Source organism: Dendrobium catenatum, unplaced genomic scaffold (genome assembly GCF_001605985.2).
Source record: "Dendrobium catenatum unplaced genomic scaffold, ASM160598v2 fragScaff_scaffold_1446, whole genome shotgun sequence".
NCBI classification, from domain to species: domain Eukaryota; kingdom Viridiplantae; phylum Streptophyta; class Magnoliopsida; order Asparagales; family Orchidaceae; genus Dendrobium; species Dendrobium catenatum.
In genome coordinates, this window is record NW_021319908.1 from 2,968,291 (window position 1) to 2,987,845 (window position 19,555).

Sequence of the window (19,555 nt, forward strand, 5' to 3'; positions counted from 1 at the left end):
CCCACCATCTATTCAAGGAACTCGAGCCTCATTTGCATCTCCTCAAGGAACATTCAAGAAAGAGCATAATTACCATTGAACTAATATGATAATTCCTAAATCTTATTAAAATATTAGAAAAAAAAAAACTATATAAAAAAAAAACTCATAGGCCTCGCTCTAGCCCAAAAAAACACAAGCGAGGAAGTTTCATTTAAGTTTTGTTTCGGATAATTTTTTTATTAATTTTTAAAATATTTTTTCTTATAAAAAAATTTTAGTTCAATAAAATTTTGTACTAAAAAACTGTTTTAAAAAATAGTAAGAAAGTTGTTTCAAACGAAACTTAAGGCTTCCATTTTTATTAGCTACTCTTGATTTGATTGCAGAGTCATCCATTCATTAAGAAGTTTGAGGACAAAGACATTGATTTAGGGATCCTCGCGTCACCTGAAACTCGGTATTGCTCGGTATACGTCCGAATTTCCGATTTTTTGTCCGCACGTAATAATTACTCCCTCTTGTTGCCCTGGGTCAGGCAGGGAATGTCCTCGACTTCATCCTTAGCTTTTTTATATATATATGGGTGAAAAGTATCATATATTATTATTTCACAAAATAGTTATATGAATAACTTATCAACATATTAAAAAAATATTTCTTATTAGCTTTTTTATAATTGTTTTAATATTTAAATCAATTAAGATAAATTAAAACATATATTATATATAAACCACTTGAATTCAAGATTTTTTTTTCCAAGTAAATTTTTGAAAGAAAGCGACGGGTAAACTGTTCTCACTACATATTTTATGTGTATTTTGTTTGTAGTTTTTGACAGTAGAGGAGGTCAATTTCGAAAGCAGAGGCGCCCACTACTCCCCCTTCCGGTGGCTTGCGAACAAAGCAGAATCCACCGTCCACGTGTCGGAATGGACGGCAGAGCTGCCGGACCGAAATTTTCCTGCGAGAAGCATGAAAAGAGTTTGTCGGTGGAGCTTCTGACTTACACTTCTTATTTTACCTCTATCCCCCTATCTTTTTTTATTTTACAGAAGAGGCATCCTATTTCTGTCATCCATGTAATTACTGCCGCTAATACTGTATAATGTTTTATGAACATCTGCGACAGGAGAGGGGTGGAAAAGAGTGTGGACAAGGTTGGTGAGAGGCTGAGAGCCAAGCAATGGATTTGCTTTAGTGGCTTTTGTTCCTCGGCGTTGAAGCCTGCTTTAGGAAACGGAAAAGGAGGAGAGATAAAAGAAGAGCAGAAGAAGATTCCTTTGAGCAGAGGAGAGAGAGAGGGAAATAGGGGAGATTGGAGAGGGCGGAGGAGAGGGGGAAGTGTTATCTTTGCTGTCACTGCTTTTGCCGGCTTTTAGCAGGGGACTCTGTATCTTCCTGCGCTTGTGCAAGTGGGCGGTCTCTTGCTTTGATTTCTGATCTTGGTTTCGTTGTTTTGTTGCTTCTGGCCGTGAAAAATTGAAACTTGGGGAATTCCCCTCTTGTTTTGCGGTCATTTTTTTTGGTTTTTGAAGAGTGATTTTGGTTCCAGTGTTTTTGCTGTGTCGGTTACTTGTTTTAGTGTGGTTCGGTTATTGGGAGTTGCAGTTATTAGGGTCTTGTTTGAGTGGAGAGGGTGTGGGCTTACCATACTTACGGTGGAAGAGTAGGAAGAGTGGAAGATAATGGCCGGAGGCGGAGGAGGAGGCGGGGGAGGAGGAGCTGCGCCGGCGCCGAAGGCCGACGAGTTGGTGCCTCACCCCGTAAAGGATCAGTTGCCGAATGTCTCGTATTGCATCACCAGCCCACCTCCATGGCGTGAGTTTCATGAACTTCTCATCTGGCCTTCATCTTCCTTCCACTTGCCAATTTTCCTTCTTCTGTTTTTGTTTTAGCCTTTTGCTTTGATATGTTCTTAGTAAAACAGAACATAGCTTAGATTTTATAGGATCTCTCACTTTGCTTTAGGGTTTATTATTTACTTCATCTGTTTTTTTTTCCTTATATGTAATTTTCTTCTAAAAGAACTTGACAATTTGGAGTTTTCTACTCTTTGACTGTTAAACTTTTCGACTTTTAGAGAGTTAATGTTTCTCGAGAATTTTTGTTAGAGGAAGGGGCTTTTTTAATGCCTCTGTCAGATCCAAAGTTTATAATTTTGCTTAGAGCTTTGGATTTAACCCAATTGATTTTTGTGCTTGTTGATGATTCAATAGGAAGTTTTTTTTTTTTTTTGGGATTAAAAGATTCCATTTTTTATACGCAGCGGAGGCCATTCTGCTTGGTTTCCAACATTATCTGGTTATGCTGGGCACTACTGTGATTATTCCCACTGCACTTGTTCCTCAGATGGGAGGGGGTAATGTAAGTCAGCACACTTAAAAGGAACGTAAAAGCTTAAGTTGCTGTGATATGGTTGAGTTTGTATGGTTTATGTATATATATTGTGACAACAAATGTTTTCTCTTACTAGGATGAGAAGGCCAGGGTAGTTCAGACTTTGCTCTTTGTGGCTGGTATAAACACTCTCTTACAGTCTTTCTTTGGCACTCGCTTGCCGGCGGTGATTGGAGGGTCTTACACGTTCGTTGCACCGACTATCTCCATCATTCTGGCTGGTCGATATAGTGACATTGTTGAACCTCATAGGGTTGCTACTGGAATAAATGCCTAATTAACTTTTTGAGGTTGCATCTTATCAATTAGTATCTGATGGATTGCTGTCTTTTCTTGACCAGAAATTTCTCAGGATCATGAGAGGAACTCAAGGTGCCCTCATTGTTGCATCTACACTTCAAATTATCATTGGGTTTAGCGGCCTTTGGCGCAATGTAACCAGGTTGGTCTTCATCTTTTGTTATTGGCTCTATTAAGATATGACATGCCAATGTATTAATTTGCTATGAATTGTTTTATCCACCAGATTTCTCAGTCCACTGTCCGCAGTTCCGCTGGTTGCGCTTGCTGGATTTGGGCTTTACGAATTGGGATTCCCTGCGGTATTGTCTAAACTTGTTATTGGAATGTTGGAGATGCATTTGGCAGATTTTAAAATTATTTTTCACTCCAAGTGTTGATATTTGGGCCCTGATAGATTTTATAATATGTTCCAGGTTGGTAAATGTGTTGAAATTGGGCTTCCAACAATTATAATTTTGATTGTAATCTCACAGGTACCATGAATTTAAAAAATTGCAAGTCATTTTGAATTAGAAATTCCAATATCCTTTTCCTCCCAATGATTCTTAAGTTTGTTAACATTTGGATTTTTTTGTCTGAGCAGTACATACCTCATGCTATACATGCAGAAAAGCCTGTATTTGATCGGTTCGCAGTTATCTTTTCTGTGGCAATTGTATGGCTGTATGCGTATTTTCTCACCATTGGTGGGGCATATAAGCATGCTCCACCTAAAACACAATCGCATTGCCGAACTGATCGTTCTGGACTTGTTAGCTCGGCTCCCTGGTAAATTTTTTCTTTATATATTTTTTGGTTGATTATGGTCATGCTCATTATTAGCTATTCATGATCTATGTTATACTTGCAGGATAAGAGTTCCATACCCATTTCAATGGGGAGCACCATCATTTGATGCTGGGGAAGCCTTTGCAATGATGGCTGCTGCATTTGTTGGTCTAGTAGAGGTTGGTTTATGTGTTCTAGATGTTGACTTCTGGTTTCTTATTTTGGCCTACAAGTGCAAAAACAGTGGCTTATTTTAGTTTAGCTTTGAAGTTTTAAGCTTCGTTTGGGACAGCTTTTTTTCTGTTTCTTAAAGCTGCTTTCTTGTACAAAAATTTTAACTTTTGTACTAGAAAGCAGCTTTAAGAAGCAGTAAGAAAACGGAACCAAATGAAGCCTTAATGATTGCTTGAATCTAAAGTACATTCTATTATGCAGTCAACTGGCACTTTCATTGCAGTGTCTAGATATGCTAGCGCTACTCCAATGCCCCCTTCTGTTCTTAGTCGTGGAATTGGCTGGCAGGTGTGGAACTGAACTGGTCTTAGCTCTATTTTGGTTACTTTTTTTGTTGATATGGCTATATAATTATTAATTACTGCTGGTTCCAGGGAATTGGTATCTTGCTTGATGGTTTGTTTGGAACAGCTAGTGGCTCCACTGTATCCGTGTAAGTTTTGCTTGATATATGTACGTTTATCAGCATGTTCTAGTAAATATGAAAGGATTTTGTTTATGTTGGGGCTTCTTCCTCAGTGAAAATGCTGGTTTGTTGGCTTTGACACGCGTTGGAAGTCGAAGAGTTGTTCAGATATCTGCAGGGTTTATGATTTTCTTTTCCATTCTTGGTAAGTGCTTTTACCCTCAATTGTAGTTTGCCATGACCATTAGTGCTCTATGCCATTACAGTGGCTCTAATGGGGTCTCACAAGGACCAAACAGTTGTAGATTGCGATCGAAATAATGTGTTCATGCACATAACTCCTATTTGGAGCTTGTTCCGCATGATTGTAGTTTCACTATAAAGGATATTATAGTTATTATATTTAATGATGTTGTCATATTAATATTATCATATGTGGTTAATAGTTATGAGAGGAATTTATAGTATTTATTATTGTAATATATCCTCAATATCTTACTTTATTGTATTTCCTTTATTGCCCTCTTTTCTTGCCTTTGCATAGGCTTGCATGTGTGAGATTAAAAGTCATTTAAACAAAGATGTAGCTATTTATATTTTCTATCATGGTATTTGAGATGAGAAGCAGACATTGTACGCCAAGCTAGGCGGTTCTTAGTTGATCCTACTTGTACAAATTTGTCTATATATAGGCAAGAGAAGATAATAATAAATGAAAACACATTGAAAGAAAGGGATGTTTCTCAATAATGAAGATATATTATATTTAGTAACTATTTTATATTCTTGCTATGAATAATTAGCATATGCGTTATGGCATCAAAGGAGAGAGGTATTTCTTTTTTATTTCATTATTGATTTCACGAATCCTTGATTTTTATTACTCTTGTCAAGTGTTTCTTGAGATTTTAACTTGTGTTCATGTAAAACTTTCTACAATTTCTAATCATTTTACAAATGGTCTATGCCTTAACTTTGTTAGTACTTTCAAACTAATTTCATTTATCATTCTTATCTTTGATCATTTACTCTTCATTTTACATGCCCGACTCACTCAAGTTTATTTTATGCTATTTGTTTTCAATAATTCCTATTCCTATCTTTTCTCTAAAATAATAGTTTTTCTCTCAATCTTTCCTACTTTGATGGCACCTCCATCTTATCACTCATTTTGCAACAACCAACTTTAACTATTGAAGTTATTTTCTCTTATTTAAATTTCTTAGGTGGATATGTTGTGGGTTTATTATCGAAATACACCAATCATGGCTTAGCTATGTTCAAAAATAGGTAAATAGTGTTGTGCTTGTAAGGGCATCTCCAACCGAACGACAAACATGCATATGGTGTCGTTTGATTGCTCCAGCCGAACGCCAAATCTTCCGCTATTTGCTTGCCGGTGAACAGTGCGATGCCAATATTGGCGTGACACTGTTCGCCTACGCGATTTTTTTGTCTCAACCTGATTTGCCGAAGAAACGCGCGAAAGAGGAGAAAGACAGTTACCCTGGCAGAAACGCACAAAATGGAGTTTGATTGTAGATGAATCACGACATTTTTGAGTTTCACTGCATTTTGGAGTAAAAAATGGGATTTCCGATTGGAGATGCTCTAACATGGGATTAGTTTCCTGGTGTAATAGTTGATTGCAGAGTTTGGGGGTGCAATATTGGTAAATATCATAGTACTTTTAGTTTAAAAACGTGTAAATGACCCTTCAGTAAAATGCAATCTGACAGGTAAATATCAACAATTTTGTTGTTTAGTGTTTTTTTGATTGTTTCATGATGGTTTAAATTAGCTTTGTTGGTAGCTTTCAGACATAATTGCTGCTGCTTTCTTAGAGTAGAAGGAATAACTTGTTCTGAACTTGTCATTTATGTATTAAATTACCCTGTTGGATTTGTTTATAACCATCTTATTGTTGTTGTCAGGCAAATTTGGAGCTGTTTTTGCATCCATTCCTGCACCCATATTTGCAGCTTTATACTGCCTTTTCTTTGCTTATGTTGGTATGTTTCAGATCAAACATTTATTTATATCACTCATTACAAGTTGCCTTAAAATTTCAAAAGATATTTTATAATATCTCCCTACTTGCTGCTGTCGAACAGGTTCTTGTGGTCTCAGCTTCTTACAATTCTGCAATCTAAACTCCTTCAGAACAAAGTTTATTTTAGGATTTTCTGTCTTTATGGGCTTATCAGTTCCTCAATACTTCAAAGAATACACTGCAGTTGCTGGCTATGGTCCAGCTCATACCAGTGCAAGATGGGTATGTGAACACTTACTTATCAATAGAACTGTCGAAAAAATCTTGTCTTCTGTAATCGGCTCGATAATAGTCTGATTATGTTTCTATGTACAATAATATGGCTCGATAAGTTAACTAGCTAAATATAAATATAAAAACTTTGCTCGGTTGGATAACGGGCCAGGCTGAATAACACTTTGAGTTAGGTCTGGCTCAACTCATTTACACCTCCAATCTATCGGCAAATTTTTATGTGCGGAGTCCATACGTTGTCCAAAGGAAATAAAAATGTGCCACATCACCCCAAAAGTGTACCGCGCTCTTTTGCTCGGTTGGATAACGGGCCAGGACGAATAACACTTTGAGTTCGGTCTGGCTCAACTCATTTACACCTCCAATCTATCGGCAAATTTTTATGTGCGGAGTCCATACGTTGTCCAAAGGAAATAAAAATGTGCCACATCACCCCAAAAGTGTACCGCGCTCTGTACCGAACGTTGGTACATGCGGTACCTTGCTTGGTACCAAGCAGTACCGGACGGTTCTCCCGTCCGGTGTCTGCATAGAATAATCTCTCCAATCCATCAGCACCGTTACCTGCTTAGTTTTTATCCAGAAGGTAATTTCTTCTTTGCAGTTCAATGATATCATTAATGTCATATTCTCATCGGAACCATTTATTGCGGGCCTTGTGGCATTCTTCTTAGACAACACTCTTCATAGACACAACAGTGCGGTTAGGAAGGACAGAGGTTATCATTGGTGGGACAAATTTCGATCCTTCAAGACAGATGTGAGAAGCGAAGAATTCTACTCCTTGCCATTTAATCTAAACAAGTTCTTTCCATCTGTGTAAGCACAAAGCTTGTGTTATTTTCTGTTCTTTGGGCCATGTCTTTTAGTTGTTTGTCTTCTCATTTTGCAGTCTGAGAAAGACTTAGTGATATATTCATCTTAAATGAGTTAGTGTGTTACAGTTTTCCCTTAATATATGCTTTATTTGTATATTTCATGTGATATACAGAAACTGCTATGTTATGTCAGTCATTTTGGATCAATGCTTATCACAGTTCATTTGTTGTTCTTTGTGAGTTATTTAGTAAACTTTCATCACCTACTCTTTTAGATATCTAATGCATAATGACAGAATCCTTATCTAGCAGTCAAGTTTCGAAAAAATATTCTGTGTGGATGCCAAATGCTGTCCGGAGACGGATTAGAATGTGCCACATCATCCTTTTGTTCAGTACTTTTGGCTCGGTACTGCTCGGTACCGCTGACGCGGAGCATTCTGGTTGGCTCCGCACAGAATAATTTCTGCAAGTTTCTGCAAATTATTTATTGTTCTAACTTAGCATCCAAATAAATGTTTTACAAAATCGCATAAAAGACAAGTCATCTTATGAATACTGCTCTGAAAATAGTATCATCTTGCTGTGCATGCATGAGTTGAGAACAATGGCTACCTCTTCTATCTTCTTCACTGAAATAGAAAGTAATCAATTCAGTGATATGGTAAATTAGCTGGAGCCATGTGTGGTGTATCATTGTTAGAATTTCTTCTGGTTCTGGATTCTTTCTGTAAGATATGAGCATCAACATTTTGGTCCATTACAGTGACTGAAATTGGTGAGAATGAGGTATGGAATAATGAAACTAGTTGTATTATAATTGAGTTTCATAGTTGCAGGGAATGAGGATAGCCTGTAGATATAGAGAACAAAGTTTAGTTAATAGGATAATAATTGTAACAACAATAATATCAAGCTTTTATTCTACTACTATGGATGGGGATGTTGGTAATTATTGATTGTTGGAGAAATTTTATGTTGGTTGTTTACTTTTTAATTTAATGCAATCTTTCGCTATTCTCATTTCAGGCTCGGTAGTTTTATGATAATTCTATCATTGAGATTCCATCAAATAGTGTTATAATTTGAATCTTAATTATATATTTGTTCTTTCATATTTTAAATTCACTTTTATATTCATAAAAAGTAATTGCTAGTGCTTCGTTTGGGATATTTTTTAAATTCAAAATATTTTTATACTAAAAAGTTGTTTTATAAAGCAATAAGAAATTTATCTTGAAATATGTGCGGATGTCGAACACAGTTTGGAAATCAATCAAAATGCACAATGTCACTCCCTCAATACTGCGGCATGGTATTGCTCGGTTTTGTTGTTCGATATCGCTGACGTGGTACATTCTGATTCGTCCAGAGCGTTTTATGTCCGGCCCCTACACAGAATAATTTCTTCTTCATTTGGGATTAGTTTATTGTTTTTGAAAATAATTTTTTAGTATATAAATTATTTGTTCAATAAATTTTTATAATAAAAAGTTATTTTATATAACAGATTTTCAATAGAATTTTTTTTATTAAAATTTTTTATGTTAGAAAGTTATTTTAGAAATTAATACAAAAATTATCCTAAATAGCCTAAAGTTATTTAAAAAAAAAAGGACTAGTGTGCTGTTTTTTATAACAAGTTATAAGAAAAATTAGTTTTTCCTGCTTTATAATTTTACAAAAAGCTTCCAAACAAATCTTAAAATTTGAATTGAGTTTTGAATTCTATGGGTTGCTAGTTGCCATACGAAAATAAATTAGCTTTTGCACCAAAAAAGGTAGAAATGGCAGCGTATTTCATATTTTGTATTTCCACAGAATTATATGTGATAATTGATAAACCTACTTCTTCACAATCGCATTAATTCGAGGGGTACTTGTCAAATTATAAATTTATTTATGTAAAACTACCAAATTATGCCTATAAATGTATCATTATAATTATTAAAAATTGAACTATCTCGAAAGCCATTATTTTTCTTTTTTCACCACGTCAAAATCGACTTACAGCCTCCTAAAACGGGAATTTTTATTAGGTTCGGACACCTGACGTAGTTCTACATCCGGACGAAACTTTAAATAATACGAAGTATTTGCTTTATTTTCACATCTCGAGGAGTTGACCAATTTTTTTTGACAATATGTGCTACCAAAAATACATTAACACAGGAATCCATAATCCTTTGGGACAATCTTTTTTGCTATTTTTTTTAGATTTTAATAACAATTTTTATTTAGTCATTTATTTCATTATTTTTAATAAAATTTTTTAGAAATTACTTTTTATAATAACATTTTAAAAAAATTATTTTCTTCAAAACAATTTTATAATTATTCTTATAAAATATTGTGATCATGCCAAACGGACCTAAATTAAAAACTTCGTATGAATAGAACTTTAAGAATATATTTTAGGACTATTCTAAAATTCAATTCTTGCATGCTAATTCTAATTTACAAGAGTACTTTGAAAAGACAAATATTATGAACTCAGTAGCAATCAATTTTGATATCATAACATTAATATGCTAAAAAAATAGTATATGATAAATAAATGGAGTTTTTATTTAAGTGAAATAGATTATAAGGTCTCTTTTCAAAAATCTATAAGATGGCCCTTCTTTATATTGCCATATTGGAGGGGTGAGATAATACCATAAGATGAATTTTTAATGGGAGAACAAAAGCTCTACTTATACGCATTTGACAGTACTATGGTCAATGTCCATCACTGCAACCAACAAAAATGTATGTTGTCAAAGCCAATGAGATGCCCATCATCGTCAAAAAGATTGATGCCTACCGTCAACATTAACACAAGAGGTAGACCCTTCCAACAAGTTGATTTGTTCCAAGAAATCCTTCGTATTTACCGAGAGTTGAGCTTTCAATTCATCATTGGAGATAAGGGAGACCGAGACATCAATAAAAAGCACTCCATTTGGATGCATATGCACATGCGATAGAGCAGGTTCAGATGTAAACAAGGGAGAAACAACTTTAGTTTCAGCCGAGGATTCATCCAACAACGCTGTATTGAGAAGGCTATGATCCTTCTCAACACTCACATGCGCATTAGCTGGAGGAGTCTCAACAGTAGGGATTATAGCCAATTGATAAACCTCCATATTAACATTACCCTGAAACACATCGTGCACAGGATAATCCAAATCCAAATTAACACAATCGACCTTTCCGAATCAGTAATAGGTGGAACTAGAGGTTCCCCACGAACCAAATTGACATGCATGCCAATTTCCACTTCATCAGCAATCACATTATCCAACTGACCCGCAACACCAACATCCACCTTATCGTGCACCGTTAAATCAACACAAACATTGCCACGATAATTCGTATGTGCATCGAGTAAATCTCCAATAACAATCACATTATTCCGATTGACCTTAGTTACTTGAGGATGAACAGATACACATTCTATTTTAGAATGACCTAAAGCTTTACAATGATCACAAAAGGATGAAAATTCATCCATCATCATGAATTGAATGTAACCAAATTTTTAGGACCCTACTATACCTTATCAGGATAGCATTTTGTGATATCAATTTCCACCAAAACTCTAGCAACAAACAAACGAGATCCCGCCACTGTGGCATTATCAATACGAAGAAGCCGTCCAAAGAGAGATCCAATACTATGTAATATACAGGGGGAAAAGAAGTGTGGCTGCAAATTTAGGAGGGTGATCCAAGCAGGGAGAATGGGGTATTCCTCAGAAATGTCCACAAATGGTGACCACTTAGTCAACTTCATAAAGAAGTTACTAATAAAGTAGGAACGATGAGCAAAGACACGACAATAATCCAAATCACATCGCAACTTAATTAGCACATGGCGGGAATCCAAAAGGGAGATGGAAAATTCTCCAGAGAGTTTTAAGTTAAAGAAAAACCTCCTAATTTCATCCAAAGATGGCCTATGATTAGGGAAATATCAAATAAGGGAAAAGGCAAAGGGTGTGGCAAGAGCTAAGACCTCATCCTCCGAAATCCACAAAGAGGGCAAGCCCCGATAGGTGGACGGTTTAAGGTCCACAAATGAGCCAGATGATGAAGACCTCATTAGGGCATCAATAAATGAAAGAGGGTTGGATTTGCCATGCAAAAAATCAGGGTCATCCAACTTAACTGTCATATGCCACAACAAGGGCAATGCTGAAAGAGAAACCAAATCAACAATAATGAAGAAATAATAAAACATAGAGGAAGGATAAAAACTCCCCCGAGCTGAAGGAGGAGATGACGAGTAGCAGCGATCTGACAGCTGGGTCTACTAACTTCGTTTATATGATAATATAAATAAGGCTATAGTTGTATCCAATCTGGCCGAGTACTATATTGTTCGTATTCGCTTATTTATATTTTATGGTGCACGAACTTAATTTGAAAATAATTTAAATTTTAGAATCTTGTACAAATTTATTTATTAGTTTTTTTTATCAAGTTCAAGTTGAAATTGAGTTTTAATCAAGCTTAACTAATCATATATATGTTTGATGCTAATAATTTAAACTTAATTATAAGTTAGTTATTAGATATAATTGAATTTATAAATTTAATAAAAAATAGGATAATTTATTATATGTTATTTAAGTTTTTTAATGAAGTTTAAACATTAAAAATTGTTTAAATCTACATATCAATATATATATATATATATGGGATCGTTGGAAGGAATTGCAACAGGCCGTAGCACAATCCCACTATGCTTGATTTGATATATACCTGAGATCATAGCACCTAGTCAACTAATAATAATCATTTGATCATGAAAGGTTCAATATTTTTGTTTTGTTTTTAAAGGAAAAGAATAGTCTGAAGTTTTTTTTTTTATAAACATTAAATGTTTGATAGTTGAGCTTCAACTGCCAACCAAAATTCTCCTACTTGTGGCTAGCAAGTTTGATCCAGCTTACATGAATAAATGGCCTTTGAGGATATGAATTTCTGAATTAATTGCTATGACCAAGTCAGGCATTCATTGAGTGCTATATTCCTTTGAGAGCTACAGCTACCAAACCCCAACATGTAAAAGGCCATTTGCTCTTTCACTTTTCTCTCATCACAGACTTGTTATATTTCTTATGTCCTATAATATTATCAAAACATTTAATTGTTATATCTTAAATACACCCAACATAGAAGTGAAGAGTTATTTAGGCTCCGTTTGAGACAACTTTCTTACTGCTTTAAGAAGCAGAAGCCATAATCAGCTGGCTGGTGAGGGTGCAATTGGCTTTTTTGGTCTAGGTGATTTCTCTCACGATCCTATTGAAGATGTAGCGACAAAGGCATTTGAACTATCATCTATAACTTTGTTTGGGATGACTTTATTACTATTTCTTAAAGCAGTTTTGTAGTAAAAAATAAAAAAATTTATATTAAAAAGATGCTTTAAGAAGCGGTAAAAAAGTCGTTCCAAACAAAACCTATGTTCACCTAGAAGTGTGATGATCTTTATTTGATTTGAGCTCACCATTTAGAGATTTATTTTGGGTTATCTTAAGTACCTTGGCTTACAGACACCATAATTAGCCTTTGCATTAGCAACCTTTAGTGTCATCGCACTAATGAGTCTCTTATGTGGTCTTAAGATGATGTGAAATAACTCACAATGGACCATGATTTATCCTCAAACTTTGGCCAACCCAGGAACTTCATTAACTTTGCTCGAACTACAGGAATACCCCAAAAAACTTGATGCCAAAACTTTAGTCCAAAGAAGACCCATTATGCTCATCTCAATTTGTGAACTCAAAATGGGAACATGTTAGTGTTCTTAAGAGTGATTGATATCACTTCCCAATATTTAAAGTGGAAGAATTTTCTTTTCTTTTTTCTTTATTATCTTTTCAACTCATTTTATATATTTTTTTCTTTCAGTTAACAATCAATAATCGTTTATTTACAACTAGATCAATAGGACATCCTAAGTTAATTATTGCATTAAAAAAAACAAATAAATATCATTACATTGCTACTGTTAATATTTACATTTTGCTATTGTTATATGTATTCTTTTGTAGCCATGGCTATTATATATATATATATATATATATATATAATAGCCATGGCTACAAAAGAATACATATAACCCAGATAACTTAAAATAAAATCAAAACATGATCACTGTTAAGCCTCAATACTCGTACTCTTTACATTTATCTGAATTAATGTAAAAATCTTATAATGAACTTGCAAAGCCCAACAAATAATAAAAACTCACCATATGTCTTCAATGCAGGGAAAAAAAAAAAACAATATTTATACTCTAGTGTGTTAATATCAATCAATCAATATCATCAATATGACAATATCTCACTGAGCAAAAGGCATATATCAACCTATAAGAAAATCAATAAAAAGTTATTTATAAATCTATAACATGTGTTTTAATGGAACAGACATAAATTATCAACCAGTTATGTGTGCTGTAAAAATAGAAGAGCTATAAGACAATTGCAATTAGAAAACTTATCGAATAAGTAGACCGAGGCGTAAGAAACATGGTTCTTAAAGTTAGATTTTTGCTCATCCTAGATGCGAAGGTACACATCGGTCTAACTCCCTCCCATAATTCAATGGGCTTTTCACAGTGACGATTTGTTCTAATCATGACAGGAAACATAAACAGCTATGTAAATATTTGCTCTGAACATATACAATGGATCGAATGAATGATGAAGAAAAAAAATTGTAAAATCCATCATACCCGAGAAGGCCTCATATAGACCAGAAATAGATAGTTGTTTTAATTAAAAACGTTATTGTTGTGGGTTAGAATATACGTGGCGATAGAGTTAGAAAGTTTACGTCTCAGCGTTGTACGGATATCCAGCACACAAACAGAAAATGAAATAACACCAGGATTTTTACTTGGAAAATCCTGGAAAGAGAAAAAACCACGGGGCCACGCCCAGTTGAAAAAGTTTCACTAGTGTTTGTTTGAAATATAAGAGGCTGACTTATCCTTAAAATTTAGGTCGATCAGATAACGATGAATCACTTTTAGATTGAAATCCAGTTACAACGTCGGGCAGTTTCCTTTACTCCTAAATTTCTTTCAACAAAACTGCCCTAGAGTTCTGTCGTACGTTACTTGGAGATCGGGCAGAATTCTGATGTCACATGAATGTCGAGGGGAATTCTGGCGTTACTCAGGCGTCGAGAAGAATTCTGGTGTCACTCAAGCGTCGGGCAAAATTTCGGTGTCACTCGGACGTCGGGCGAAATTCCGACGTCACTCGGGCGTCGAGCAGAATTCCGACAGTGGTCGTGGAGGAGTTTCTTCTCTCCAATCCTTCTCTTCTTCTTCTCTTCTTCTTCTTGCTTGGGTCCCCTCTCATGAGAAATGAGGGGTCTATTTATAGATATTATGGACTGGCATGACTTGTAAATATGTGAGAGATCAGGGGTAAATAAGGAGTGGTCAGATGGATGATCGATATTGAATCCCTTGATTGTGCAGCCTTCGTCAGACATTTGAAGGTCTTAATGATGTCAGAATTCTGCGATCTTAGGCTAGTTGGATTCGTCTCGTCGAGTCGCTCGATTCGACTATAAGAATGACATATATATTTGGAAACTGTTTGGTAACTCAAATTATTGTTTGAACTTTCTAACAGCGCTTCAGGTGCTTGATTTGGATTCATTTGGGCTTAGATTGAGTCGAATTTTGTGTCATTGAGTTTGTATTTCCGAGACGCTCATTTTGATTATAAGTTCGTTGTAATTGGAGTTCATGTGATCCTATATTTAATTTTTGAAGTTTTCGGCTTGATTTTGCCTCGAGACTCGTGCCCGATTAAGATATTTTTTTGATGATATATCAGTTATGATAACTAATTTAAATATTTTCAAATTAGGTCATATAATGAATATAAGTATTTCCGTTACAACAACAATAAATATTTTTGTTATATCAACAATAAGTATTTACGTTACAACAACAATAAGTATTTCCATTACAACAACAATAAATATTTTCATTACAACAACAATAAGCATCAAAAGAAAAAATATAAAATATAACAATCCCCCGCATTTTCAAAAGAAAAGTATAATCTAGAATAAGAATTTATTCAGAACAAAAGATATAATGCATAGAAATTGGTAGGGAAAATGACCAAGTTGATTGCTAATTTCTTATGTATGTACATCTATTTTCCTGGTCTCCCCTACTATCAAGAGAATGACCAAGCTGACTGCTAATATTACCTGACTTTTTCTGAACCTTGTCAACCCGTGTTCAACTATTACCAAATAATTAATGTTTGATTTCCACTAGACATCGATGATTGACCCCTTTTTCTTGTTTGTCTATCTTCTCCTCCTACTAGGACACAAACCAAGTTGATTTCCCTTCGTTGCTTAAATTATGACATTTATCATCAGCTATTGCCCAATGCGTGCCAATAATCAATGATTTATGTCTGTTAACCACTAAAGTTAGACACATGTCCTCTAGTTGCCTATTCTTGTCTTATTAGGAGAATAATTAATTCAACCTCAAATAATCATCAAACTTTTATTGTTACTTCCCAACTTTCATTTGATGCCTACCAATGTTCAAACACTAATCTTTTAGCTAAATAATAATATCGTCGCATCTTATATTAGCCCCCCGGCCCGCCCCGCCCCGAATTTTAGAGACGTTTCTTAATATCATTATCGAAATGTATTTACACTATTTTTTACTATTAGAGGAATTACGATGTGAACTACTTACCATTATCACATCTCAATTTTTATCTCGTGACAATCATAATTAAGATATATCTTCTACGATTCATATCTATCATATTATATCAGCGCTTCTCTAATTATGAAAAATAATATTTTTTGTATTCCTAAATTTATATTGATGGAATTATTTTAACTATCTTTCGCTCTATAATTTTTCCCTTTCACTAATTTTTGATATAAACGCATTATTTCATATATCAACAACCTATATGCGTGTTGGAGATTTTATGCACCACTAAGACCATAAATTATTTATCTACAGTCGTGAAATAATAAAGAATTAATGATAAACTTCTATGATTCTTTATAAAATTCTTTAACTATTTTTCATTAAAAAAACCAAATTAAAGGATATTTTATAAAATTTTCTCAAAACTAAATTACAAAAAAGCCTCCGTCATCCTGTTATCACATTAAAGAAGCCAGGTAGCCAAATTATTATTTTCCCACTTTTTTCCTCCTCTCCTTCCCCATCTTCATCTCCATTTCCATCTCCATCTCCACCGCCATCAACGATCCAAAACAAGCTTTTTTTCAGTCGCAAAAATGGGGAATTGTCAGGCGATCGACGTTGTGGCGGCGGCCATTATCCAGCACCCCAACGGCAGCCTCAAGAAGCTCTACTGGCCGACTACCGCCGGGGAAGTGATGCGGAGTCACCCGGGCCATCACGTCGCCTTAGTCTCCTTCCACATCTCCGGCGATGTTCTCAACACAAAAGGAGACGCCGGCGGCGACGGCGGCGATACTGGTTCTCTCCGGTTCATTCGTGTACGGCTCCTTAAGCACAATGACCTGCTCCTCATTGGTCAAGTCTACCGCCTTGTCACCTCCCAAGGTCGCTTAAGCTTTTCTCTTATAAACATTTGGTTAATGGTATTACAAAATCTGATATTTCTTTGTTTTTTGGTTCTCCAGAAGTCGCAAAAGCAGTGCAGGCGAGGAAGCAAGAGCGGCATATGAAGGCCCAGGCCGAGCTGATGAAGCAACAACAGCACAAACAGAGACGTCCGCAGAGCGCAGGCGTTGAGGGAAGGGATCAGGTAAATAAAAATCCTATTTTTTTAGTTCATTAATTTCGTTGGTGGAGGAGAGGGGAAAATGACAAAAATAAAAGCTCCTGAGAAAAATACTTTCAGGAGGAGAAGGGACAAAACAAATAAATCATCAAAGATTTGTGAAATGCTTAGGGATTTGTGCAGTATCATCAAATTCGAAGCATCTTCAGTAGTGATTTGTTCTCTCGTAATGGGAATTTTTGGCATCTTTAGTTGGGCAATCAACCAATCAAGTTGAGATTAATATTATTTTATTCAAATTCTTTTATTTAGCGCATATGGGAGCCTTCATCAGTTCTTCCCCACTTGAGTAATGAGTTATCTGGTCGAGCTAAATCTAATGCACTAACTGTTTAATTTCAGCTAAAATTACGATTAAATTTGTTGAAAAGTTTTTTTTTTTCATTATTCAATTCAAGATGAATTTGTATAGATTCAAAAATTTAAAATACTATTTAAATTCATTTATTTCCTTTTTATTGATTCTTAGTATAATGAAATTTAATTAATTATATTCTTGATACTAATGAAATAAATTAATGAGCTTTAATTAAAATTAATATTATTCATAATGTATTATTTATGTTATTTAGTAAATATTTATAAAAAAAACAATTTCAATCCATATATTTAGCTATTTCAATGATGATACTTATACCTCTAGTAATATATATGATTTAAAAATTAATATAAGAACATGAAATATTCCTTAAATATATGGATTACTATATGCACTATTGTCTACTATTACACATAACAAATACATTAGCTTTCACATGCAATAATATATCCAGGCGAGTAGGGATGAATCATTTGGTGGATCTGATTGTTTCAGGTGGTAAAGAATGAGAAAGAGAGGCCGAGGAATTCTCATCAATGGCGTCCTTCGTTGCAGAGCATCTCAGAGGCTGGAATTGAATAATCTGAAGCACTGAGCTTCGATTAATCAGAGTTGTCCTTAGATCTGAAGCTGCTGCTATGCTAAGAATACAATGTAAGGTTTATAGATCAATTGTTATTCAGTTGAAATCAATATCAATATGTGATGGACTGTACTGTTATATGAATCAACGTTTTCAGTACGCAAAAAGCTCTGAGTTCATCATTAGAAGTCAGAGTTGTGGTTTAAGGTACAAGTTGATATGAATAGTACTTCTGATCGAATTGTGATGAAATGGCAGCCTATCTACTTTTCAGTATAATATATCTGTGTAAGTTGTACAGAGAATTGGAGCAATTAAAACTGTAGTTAAAGCTGAAGAGTTTCTTTTGGGTACAGATTGTCCAGTACTAGCCAACAAACTTTTGAGGCCATAAATGAGCGGCCTTTGCTGCTGCAGAAGCCAAAGGAAGTTTCCTCTGTGAAATTTTCTGAAACATTGTGAATGTTTGAGACAGCCAATTCAGGGTTTTAACGTTGGATTTTTACTGTTACTGAGTTTAAGTTGCAATTTTACTGAGAGTGTTCTATATAAAATCAAATTAATGTACTCAGCATCATATAACTGTATCGAGAAGCCAAAAAAAAAAGAGGGTGCAAGTAAGAGTAGAGGATTTTCTCAACCCATCTAACAAAAAAATAAATTATTTTTTGGATAACAAACTAGCTAGAAAAAAGAAATTGTATCAAAGGAGATGCTAAATGTCATGAAAATAGAAAGTATGGGGTGAATCACACATTTATAATTTTTAGTAGCATATACAATAAAATATAGGAGGAGATCCCCTTTGAAGGGAAACACATTACTCAAATTTGTGCTCGTTCTGTGTGAAATCCGATGTGGGCACAAATCATATGTTACTGTATTATACCACCAACTCTATCGTTATTATCGCCACTCACCTTTTTTACCACTACTTAATATTAGTAGCTTTACTAATTGTGACATAAATAGTACAACATATACATTTATTTCCATTTTACTTAATTTAGTCTGTTCGCAATTCATAGAAGGAAGGAAGGAAATATGTGTTGTAACAGAAGAATAGAAGGACATTGATATACTATCTTGATATTTGGGCTTGCTCTATTCTGATTATCTTTTTTTTTTTGTCATTTCTTTAAAGTCTAGTGCTTGCTAGCTCCTAAAGCAAATTGGTATTAGAGCCAACATACTTGTTGGAATGAATGGCATAAAGCAATAGACAACAAGCTCCTGATGGCGATCGGAGTTTGGAGTCATTGTGGATGGCTCAAGTAGAGGCTCCATGCAACTAGAGGAAGTCTCCATTGAGTTCATTAAATTCACTACTAAAATTCGCCGTGAGCTGCAAAGTCTTAAGATAGGTGGTATACACATACAAGCAGAGGCACAGACAACCTCACCGATCTACTGAACCTCACTGATCTACTGAATAGGTAACTCACAGGTGAGAAATAATAGACGACACATAACATGTGTACTCAAACTATCTAATTCTGAAGATGAAGGATATTTACAAAAACCTATGGAAGGTTATGATTCTGGTGATGGAGGTTACTCTCCATTTCATGTTTACTACGTCATCTGGGAGGACGTCCGAGACAAAAA

General features: G+C 34.9%; 2 protein-coding genes across 2 annotated transcripts; both read left to right on the forward strand.

The window, feature by feature from the left end:
• Positions 1 to 1,084: 1,084 nt before the first annotated feature.
• Positions 1,085 to 7,430, forward strand: LOC110111675 (nucleobase-ascorbate transporter 6-like). The gene is made up of 14 exons (XM_020843652.2): positions 1,085 to 1,800; positions 2,249 to 2,346; positions 2,456 to 2,632; positions 2,721 to 2,821; positions 2,906 to 2,981; positions 3,096 to 3,155; positions 3,266 to 3,450; positions 3,533 to 3,629; positions 3,886 to 3,972; positions 4,059 to 4,117; positions 4,204 to 4,295; positions 6,025 to 6,102; positions 6,205 to 6,365; positions 6,982 to 7,430. Exons 1-14 carry the CDS (start codon positions 1,668 to 1,670, stop codon positions 7,198 to 7,200), a joined length of 1,623 nt encoding a protein of 540 aa, XP_020699311.1. The 5' UTR covers positions 1,085 to 1,667; the 3' UTR covers positions 7,201 to 7,430.
• Positions 7,431 to 16,431: 9,001 nt separating this feature from the next.
• On the forward strand, positions 16,432 to 18,302 carry LOC110111690. Its single transcript, XM_020843676.2, has 3 exons — positions 16,432 to 16,804; positions 16,885 to 17,009; positions 17,860 to 18,302. Exons 1-3 carry the CDS (start codon positions 16,513 to 16,515, stop codon positions 17,944 to 17,946), a joined length of 504 nt encoding a protein of 167 aa, XP_020699335.1. The 5' UTR covers positions 16,432 to 16,512; the 3' UTR covers positions 17,947 to 18,302.
• Positions 18,303 to 19,555: the final 1,253 nt, after the last annotated feature.